At 38.4% G+C, this 10,513-nt stretch overlaps 1 protein-coding gene across 12 annotated transcripts in view; it reads left to right on the top strand.

The window, feature by feature from the left end:
- Wdr62 (WD repeat domain 62) overlaps positions 1–10,513 on the top strand; it is a 697,795-nt gene that overhangs the window by 367,773 nt on the left and 319,509 nt on the right. For all 12 annotated transcript variants that reach the window (XM_070087131.1, XM_070087133.1, XM_070087132.1 and 9 more), the window contains 2 exons: positions 979–1,161; positions 1,556–1,716. In XM_070087131.1, coding sequence (XP_069943232.1) covers positions 979–1,161; positions 1,556–1,716 — 344 coding nt within the window. The remainder of the gene's footprint in view (positions 1–978; positions 1,162–1,555; positions 1,717–10,513) is intronic.

Here is a 10,513-nt window from a genome sequence, read left to right as displayed (position 1 = left end):
ATTTGTAAAGCCTGAAAACGTAACTAATGAACAGAGGAAATGTTAGTTTAGTGCTAGGAATGCCTGCATTGCTTATTCTGGACCATATTTTGTAATTGGAATATTTTGAACTTTGCACTAAATTGGCCAAATTACCAATTTCCGATCACTTTATTTTGTAGTTGAAACAGTCGAGTTGGCAATTTCTTGTGCTCAATCAATAGAATAGAAGTAATACTAGTGAAATAGCTAAGAATTTGGTTGACTGGAATAAGGTAATTGGCCTAAAAGGGGAGTCGAAGTTGGCAAAATCGCCGATGCGTAAATATCACTGACACATCAAAATTCGTGAGAGCATAATTTTGTCAATTTTCCATCAAATTTCATACTTTTTGTTTTGTTACCTTCAGAAAAAGATTCTCTACCATTTCATAAGAAAAAATAACAAAATTATATTTTGAAAATTCTTGGACACTGTTGCTCACTTTGAAATTTGGCCTCTGGACCCTGAAAGGGTTAAAGTGCAGGCATTGTACTTCCCATTTCCAGGACTCAAGTCCAGCTAACCAGTTTACCTGAATCCCTTCACAAAATATTACCCTGTTCACACTCCAACAGAATTTTGGATTTTTTTTTTTTTTTAGTTGTTCTTCTGCTAAGTGTATTTTTATTTGATAGTACATATGTGGTGATGCTTTTATATTTATATATGGTATGTTTGTGTCTTTTTTTGTGATTATAGATCAAGAAAAGTCTGAGTCTACAAAGTTGATGTTAAACAATTCTCATGCAAAAATTTTTTCATTGCCATTGAATCTAGGATTGTAACATTTGTGAATATGGAGGTTTCACTGTATGTACTCTATGTATTAATTCATCAGTAACAAATATAAAAACTTCTTCTTTTTCTTTTAATCTTTTGTGGAATTATCAGTAAAACATGACAGGTATACTGCATAATGAATTCAGGTTATAATAAATGTCATGTTCTTATTCTAGTTCAAGGAGCCAGTACCTCTTACTGGGCGATCTGCTATACTGGGAGAGCAGAGGAATAATTATTTCTGTGATGTTGCCTGTGGCAGAGGGGACATGGGAGATTCTACATTTGCCATTACTAAATCTGGTCTCCTCTGCGAGTTTAACAACAGACGGTTGTTGGATAAATGGGTGGAGCTTAGAGTAAGTATCTTGTTTAAATTCTCTCCACCTTTGACAAGCACTGGGAGAATTTAACCCTTAAACTGTCCAAACATAGGTCTACGTTTGCTTGCGTAGCGCTCTGAACGTAGATCTACGTTTTTTTTTTATGTTCTTTCTTATGGAGAAAATCAAGGGCGGAGTGCTACACACGCAAATGTAGATGTATGTTTGGACAGTTAGAGGGTTAATGAAAATAGTGATTGAATAATATTTTATGATTAAATGTGAATCATTGAGTAACATAAGTTAAAAAAAAATGTTGAATTTAAATTTTTATACTGTACCATTGTATACTGTATAACATTTTTACTTTAATACAAGGTAAATTTTCGTTAGGGACATCATAAATTAAGTAATATGTGAATATTTTCAGACAACAAGTGCCAATTGTGTGGTAGCTGGGGAAGAATACATTTTTGTGGGCTGTGCTGAGGGTATTATTCGTTGCTTTAGCCCATTTAACCTTCAGTTCATAACAACTCTTCCACGGACACATTATCTTGGAGTTGATGTGTCAAAGGGGCTAACCATCAGGTATGATCCAAGTTGTATTATTACTCAAAGTTCTTGCTTGTTTTCTTAGCTTAGAATTCTTATGACCCATAATCCATATTGTATACAATACAGTATACCTTTTTTTTTAATTAATATTTTAATTGTTCTCCATGGGGAAGTGGAACAGAATTCTTCCTCCGTAAGCCATGTGTGTTGTAAGAGGTGACTAAAATGCAGGGAGCAAGGGGCTAGTAACCACTTCTGTATACATTTCTAAATTTAAAAAGAGAAACTTTTGTTTTTCCTTTTGGGCCACCTTGCTTCAGTGGGATACAACCAGTTTGTTGAAAGAAAAAGATTTGTTATATTTGTTCAGTATTTCCTGTACATACAGTAACTGTGACGACTTTTCTTTTTGAAACATCAGCCCTCTCCCACTGGGATAGAATAAACCAGAAAAGAAGAAAAACACTCATCACTGTCTTGCCATAGGCATCTGACATTACAGCTCAGATGTCCCTCCAAACTGCAATATCCCCACCCCTCCCTCAGAGTGCAGGCACTGCTTTTCCCACCTCCAGAACACGAGTCTGGCTAATTTGTTTCCCCGAATTCCTTCATAAATGTTACCTTGCTCACACTCCAACAGCTCATCAAGTCATAAAAGCCACTTGCCTCAGCTCAGTCGTGTCTAACACTCTCACATGTCTGTTGAATGTCCAAGTCTCTCACATACTAAACCTTTACCCCTTTACCCCCCTCTTTCCTCCCTTCATCTTTTCCGAGAATGACCCCTACCCCCCCTTCCCTCCAATACAGATTTATATATCTGCCAAATCATCCTGTTTTACTCTAACCTCTCTAAATGTCCAAGTTATTTCAATAACCCCTTCTCAACCTTCTGGGAAATACAGTGGACCCCCGGTTAACGATATTTTTTCATTCCAGAAGTATGTTCAGGTGCCAGTACTGACCGAATTTGTTCTCATAAGGAATATTGTGAAGTAGATTAGTCCATTTCAGACCCCGAAACATGCACGTACAAATGCACTTACATAAATACACTTACATAATTGGTCGCATTGGGAGGTGATCGTTAAGCGGGGGTCCACTGTACTTTTATTAACTCTGCATCTCCTAGTCTCTAAACTACAAATTCTCTGCATAATATTCACACCACACATTGCCTTCACCTCTCTCTTACTTGCTGTTGCCATTATCCTTTTGTCCCATCTACCTCTTACTCTAACTGTAGCTATAAATAATTAATGATCCAATACAGTTGACCCTCAACTAACGGCGGCATAAAGCAATGGCAGTTTCGTCTAGCGGCGCTTTTTGCCGTAGAAAAAATGCCTTAACCAATGGCGAAAAACTTAACCAACGACGTCAGTGTGCCATTGTTTACAAGCTGTTGCAGTTCGTTTCCACGTGTGCCTCTCATACATTTTGGATTATTCCACTGTTTCTAGTGCTTGTAACCACTAAATAAGCCACCATGGGGCCCCACAAGAGCTTCTAGAGCCAGCCCTTTGGTAATGGATGTGAGAAACACAATAAAATTCAAGAAAAAGTTTGTAGAAAAATATGAAATTGGTGGTGGAAGAGGGTGGTAGGGATGGTGGTAGAGGGTGGTAGTGATGGTAGTAGAGGGTGGTAAAGAGTGGTAGTGATGGTGGTACTGGTTATGATGGTGGTAGAGGGTGGTACTGGTTGTGATGGTGGTAGAGGGTGGTAGTGACTGTGATGGTGGTAGAGGGTGATAGTGACTGTGATGGTGGTAGAGGGTGATAGTGACTGTGATGGTGGTAGAGGGTGGTAGTGATGGTGGTAGTGATTCTCAAGCTGGTCCTAGTGGCATTAAAAAACCAAGAAGGGAGGTAACCCCACCAAAGGACTTGGTACCTGAAGTCTTTATGGAAGAGGATTCTCCTTCAAAGCAATAGACAATCCTGAATTTTCCCTGCTGCTGGCACATCACTCATCAACAACTCCACAATAAAGGTAAGTGGCATTTAATTATTGTTTATTTTGCATGTCCCATTCCTTTCCATATAAGGAAATGTATATTTCATGTAAAAAAAAAAAATCAGACTTTGGGGTGTCAGGAATGGATTAATTCTATTTCCATTATTTCTTATGGGGAAAATTAACTCGACCAATGGCAATTTCGACCAACGGCAAGCCCTCTGGAACGGATTAATGCCGTTGGTTGAGGGTCCACTGTATATCTATTGCCCCTCTATAAACATGCGCATCCTGAAGCTAATCCATCAACTTTTTATCCACCAATGCATAATCTAACAAACTACTTTCTTTACAGGCTATATCATATTTTGTATACTTATTTATCCTCTTTTTCATGAAATATGCATTACTTATTATAAAACCTCTTTCTACACATAGTTCAGTTAAAGTCTCCCCATTTTCATTTACCCCTGGTACCCCAGATTTACCTACTATTCCCTCCACAACATTTTTACCCACTTTATTATTGAGATCCCATACCACAAGTACTCTCTCACTTGGTTCAAAACTCCCCATGCACTCACTCAGCATTTCCCAAACTCACTCACTCACTCTCCTCTACACTTCTCTCTTCTCTAGGTGCATAAACACTTATTATAACCCACTTTTCATATCCAACCCATATATTACTCCACATAATCCTTGAATTATAAACTGAGGGAGGAGGAAGCTAGGGTGAGATATGAACAACTATTGGCAGAAAGGTGGGCTAGTGCAAGTAACACATTCTTACACTGCAATTTTAATCGCAGTGTTAGAATGTGTGGCAGGAATTTGTCGCTATAGGATTGTGGGTGCAGGAGAAAAAGGAGTGATTGGTGGAATGATGAGGTAAAGGGTGTGATAAAAGAGAAAAAGGTAATTTATGAGAGGTTTCTACAAAGCAAAAGTGATATAACAAGTTCAGAGTATATAGAGAATAAAAGAAAGGTGAAGAGAGTGGTGAGATAGTGCAAAAGGAGAGCAGATGATGGAGTGGGAGAGGCAATGTCAAGAAATTTTGCTGAGAATAAGAAAAAATTTTGGAGTGAGATAATCAGGTTGAGAAAACCTAGGGAACGAATGAATTTGTCAGTTAAAAAGAGTGTAGGGGAGTTAGTAGATGGGAGGCTGGAGGAATTGGGTTGATGGCAGGAATATTTTGAGGAACTTTTAACCCTTTGAGGGTCCATGCCATAGACCTACGGCTATACGTTGAGGGTCCAAACCGTAGATCTACGCCATGAGCTCAGCTCTGATAAGCTGTGAGCAGTAAATTTGGGCCTAGATATGAGAGAATACATCTATGTGGTATGTGTGCACCACATAAAACAAATCCTGTAGCACACTGCATAATGAGAGGAAAAAACTGAGACTGTAATTTTCGATTAAAACAGCGACTTTGCAGTGTTTTTTTGTATGTTTTTTATAGTTGTATTTGCGATTTCTTGGTCTCATTTGATAGAATGGAAGATATATTGCAGAAATAGAGATGATTTTGATTGGTTTTTAGTAACGGAAATGGGTTGAAACTGAGCTCAAAATAGCAGAAATGTTAAATTTTTGCCGATGTTCAAGGATAAACAAATGATCCCACACGTCTAATACACGCCAGCTGGTGGGTCTAATATACGTTCACAAATGTGGTGATATTATTTATACAATTATTACAGTATTGCATAACAGTAAATCTTCTATTTTGTGGTTTGAATAAGAATTCATTATGTGAATAAAAAATCAAAATGGAATTCAATTGTAAAGCCTGAAAATGTAACTAATGAACAGAGGAAATGTTAGTTTAGCTCCAGGAATGCCTGCATTGTTTATTCTGGACCCTATTTTGAAATTAGAATATTTTGAACTTTGCATTAAATTGGCCAAATTACCAATTTCCGATCACTTTATTTTGTAGTTGAAACAGATGGCTTGGCAATTTCTTGTGCTCAATTGATAGAATAGAAGTAATACTAGTGAAATAGCTAAGAATTTGGTCGACTGGAGTAATATAATTGGCCTGAAGTGGGAGTCAAAGTCAGCAAGATCGCCAATGCGAAAATATCAGTCACATCAAAATTCGCGAGAGCATTATTTCATCAAATTTCGTACTTTTTGTTTCATTACCTTCAGAAAAAGATTCTCTACAATTTCATAAGAAAAAATAACAAAATTATATTTTGAAAATTCTTGGACACTGGTGTGCACTTTGAAATTTGGCCTTTGGACCCTGAAAGGGTTAAATATCAGTGAAGAAAGGGAGGCAGTAATTTTATGCACTGGCCAGGGAGGTATAACATCATCTAGGAGTGAAGAAGAGCAGGATGTGAGTGTGGGGGAGATGCGTGAGGCATTATGTAGAATGAAAGGGGGTAAAGCAGTTGGAATTGACAGGATCATGACAGAAATGTAAAAGCAGGGGGAGATATAGTGTTGGAATGGTTGGTATTTTTGTTTAATAAATGTATGAATGAGGGGAAGGTACCTAGGGATTGACAGTGTGTGTATAGTTCCTTTATATAAAGGGAAGGGGGACAAAAGAGATTGCAGAAATTATAGGGTATACCAGGTAAAGTGTATGGTAGGGTTATTAAAACAATTTGAGGTAAGACAGAGAGCAGGATTGCAGAAGAACAAGGAGGCTTTAGAATGGGTAAGGCATATGTAAATCAAGCATTTACAATGAATCATATATGTGAACAGTATTTAGATAAAGGTAGGGAAGTTTTCATTGCATTTATGGATTTAGGAAAGATATATGAAAAAATTTTGGAGCGAGTTAAACAAGTTAAGAAAGCCTAGGGAAAGTATGGATTTGTCAGTTAAAAACAGAGTAGGGGAGTTAGTAGATGGGGAGAGGGAGGTATTAGGAAGATGGCGAGAATATTTTGAGGAACTTTTAAATGTTGAGGAAGAAAGGGAGGTGGTAATTTCATGCACTGGCCAGGGAGGTATACCATCTTTTAGGAGTGAAGAAGAGCAGAATGTAAGTGTGGTGGAGGTACGTGAGGCATTACGTAGAATGAAAGGGGGTAAAGCAGCTGGAACTGATGGGATCATGACAGAAATGTTAAAAGCAGGGGGGATATAGTGTTGGAGTGGTTGGTACTTTTGTTTAATAAATGTATGAAAGAGGAGAAGGTACCTAGGGATTGGCGGAGAGCATGTATAGTCCCTTTATATAAAGGGAAAGGGGACAAAAGAGATCGTAAAAATTATAGAGGAATAAGTTTACTGAGTATACCATGAAAAGTATACTGTAGGGTTATAATTGAAAGAATTAGAGGTAAGACAGAATGTAGGATTGTGGATGAGCAGGGAGGCTTCAGAGTGGGTAGAGGATGTGTAGATCAAGTGTTTACATTTAAGCATATATGTGAACAGTATTTAGATAAAGGTAGGGAAGTTTTTATTGCATTTATGGATTTAGAAAAGGCATATGATAGAGTGGATAGTGGAGCAATGTGGCAGATGTTGCAAGTATATGGAATAGGTGGTAAGTTACTAAATGCTGTAAAGAGCTTTTATGAGGATAGTGAGGCTCAGGTTAGGGTGTGTAGAGGAGAGGGAGATTACTTCCCGGTAAAAGTAGGTCTTAGACAGGGATGTGTAATGTCACCATGGTTGTTTAATATATTTATAGATGGGGTTGTAAAAGAAGTAAATGCTAGGGTGTTTGGGAGAGGGGTGGGATTAAATTATGGGGAATCAAATTCAAAATGGGAATTGAGACAGTTACTTTTTGCTGATGATACTGTGCTTATGGGAGATTCTAAAGAAAAATTGCAAAGGTTAGTGGATGAGTTTGAGAATGTGTGTAAAGGTAGAAAGTTGAAAGTGAACATAGAAAAGAGTAAGGTGGTGAGGGTATCAAATGATTTAGATAAAGAAAAATTGGATATCAAATTGGGGAGGAGGAGTATGGAAGAAGTGAATGTTTTCAGATACTTGGGAGTTGATGTGTCGGCGGATGGATTTATGAAGGATGAGGTTAATCATAGAATTGATGAGGGAAAAAAGGTGAGTGGTGCGTTGAGATATATGTGGAGTCAAAAAACGTTATCTATGGAGGCAAAGAAGGGACTGTATGAAAGTATAGTAGTACCAACACTCTTATATGGATGTGAAGCTTGGGTGGTAAATGCAGCAGTGAGGAGACGGTTGGAAGCAGTGGAGATGTCCTGTCTAAGGGCAATGTGTGGTGTAAATATTATGCAGAAAATTCAGAGTGTGGAAATTAGGAGAAGGTGTGGAGTTAATAAAAGTATTAGTCAGAGGGCAGAAGAGGGGTTGTTGAGGTGGTTTGGTCATTTAGAGAGAATGGATCAAAGTAGAATGACATGGAAAGCATATAAATCTATAGGGGAAGGAAGGAGGGGTAGGGGTTGTCCTCGAAAGGGTTGGAAAGAGGGGGTAAAGGAGGTTTTGTGTGGGCGAGGGGCTTGGACTTCCAGCAAGCGTGCATGAGCGTGTTGGATAGGAGTGAATGGAGACGAATGATACTTGGGATCTGACGATCTGTTGGAGTGTGAGCAGGGTAATATTTAGTGAAGGGATTCAGGGAAACCGGTTATTTTCATATAGTCAGACTTGAGTCCTGGAAATGGGAAGTACAATGCCTGCACTTTAAAGGAGGGGTTTGGGATATTGGCAGTTTGGAGGGATATGTTGTGTATCTTTATATGTATATGCTTCTAAACTGTTGTATTCTGAGCACCTCTGCAAAAGCAGTGATAATGTGTGAGTGTGGTGAAAGTGTTGAATGATGATGAAAGTATTTTCTTTTTTTGGGGATTTTCTTTCTTTTTTGGGTCACCCTGCCTCGGTGGGAGACGGCCGACTTGTTGAAAAAAAAAAAAAATATGATAGAGTGGATAAGGGAGCAATGTGGCAGATGTTGCAAGTGTATGGAATAGGTAGTAAGTTAATAAATGTTGTAAAGAGTTTTTATGAGGATAGTAAAGCTCATGTTAGGGTGTATAGGAGAGAGGGAGATTACTTCCCAGTAAAAGTAAGTCTTAGACAGGAATGTGCAGTGTCACTATGATTGTTTAACATATTTTTAGATGGGGTTGTAAAAGAAGTAAATGCTAGGGTTTTGGGGAGAGTGGTGGGATTAAATGATGGGAAATCAAATACAAAATGGGAGTTGACACAGTTACTTTTTGCTGATGATGCTGTGCTTTTGGGGATTTCTAAAAGAAAGTTGCAGAGGTTAGTTGACGAGTTTGGGAGGGTGTGTAAAGGTTGAAACTTGAAAGTGAACATAGATAAGAGTAAGGTGATGAGGGTATCAATGATTTCGATGAAGAAAAATTGGATATCACATTGTAGGGAGGAAATATGGAAGAAGTAAATGTTTTCAGATATTTGGGAGGTGATTTGTCAGTGAATGTTAACCATAGAATTGATGAAGGAAAAAAAAGGTGAGTGTATGTATGTGTGTCTGGTGAGGGGAAGTCACGTGCCGTTGAGCTCCATCAGAAATTGTGTTTCCTGATAATCCCAGGGGGAACAGAGGGCGGGAAATAAGCGTGTGTAACCATAAAGTGCATATACTCAGTGAACACCAAATAGAAAAATATGGATTACAGTGTCATATGGAGAGTGCCAGTAGAGCAACGGTTACTCTGGAAATAGGTTTGACCAGCACTAGCGAATTATTGCCAGATGTCGACACAAGTGGAAATAAACAAACAGATATTGAACTATCTATAAGTAATATAGTGAGTGACAAGGATATATATGTGCAGTGACATAGTGAACTAAATTGTAGATAAGAGTAATCTTATTTATCCCCAGTATAGCGAAAAATATATGGTGTAGCACATGGGAATATCTTACAAGCGACTGGCACTAGCGAACTATCGCCAGAGGTCCAGAGAAGTGGAAATAACAGATGAGTATTTACTACAGTCATAAGAAATAAAACGAGTGATGGTAGCATTGAGGTGCAGGGAATCACAGTATACATAAATTGAGCATACAATTGATGAAAAGGCGTAAGACTACAGTGTGACGTGTTTTTCCCGTTACCCCTACTAAGCATTACTGCTATGGAAGTGCAGGGGAAAGTTACCGTAGGCCTAGTGCTGTATGAATAATATAACGATCCCAGTATAGTGCAGTGAAAAGAAAAGTGTATCTTGAATGAATACATTGTATATCCTTAAGATAACAGTGTACAACACAGTGTGATAAAATACCAGTGATAAAATAAAAGGAAATAAAATAAAAAAAACAATAGTGAAGTGTGGCAGTGGTGGGTCAATCTACTTGTCCTGGTGTTGACATGTGACAAGTGATACACCAAGGTTTCAGTTACCACATATAACGAATAGACTAGGATACCCAGACATAGACTAGGATACTGAGACAGTTAGTTACCACACAGTGGGTCGTGTTTTGTACCAAAGGTCTGTTTCTCATCTCATAAGGAATATAGTGAATATAGTGCATAATATATGGAATATATTCATGGGTCGACCATCACCTGCGAAAAAAAAAAAAATTGTCAGAGGTGACAGTGAAGTGCAAACTATCATACAAGTGTTATAACGAGGAAAAAAGGATATAAATAAGCAGTGATATAGTAAACTGAACCTATGGATAAGAGTTAATTCTTTTAATCCCGAGTGTAGTGTAAAACTATGGTATAAATTATATGGGAACAAGTGGGGAAGTGCCACCCACACCCCACCTCCCAGACCCCGCCTCGTGCCCCCAACCCATTCCCCAGATCCTACACCACCCAACCAACAATTCCATCCCCCCCCATCCCTCCTCGCACCCTCACCTTCTTTCCACAGACCCCTATCTCCCAGCTTACCACCCC

Source organism: Cherax quadricarinatus, chromosome 21 (assembly GCF_038502225.1).
Source record: "Cherax quadricarinatus isolate ZL_2023a chromosome 21, ASM3850222v1, whole genome shotgun sequence".
Lineage (NCBI taxonomy): Eukaryota > Metazoa > Arthropoda > Malacostraca > Decapoda > Parastacidae > Cherax > Cherax quadricarinatus.
This window is presented reverse-complemented; position numbering and strand designations above follow the sequence as displayed.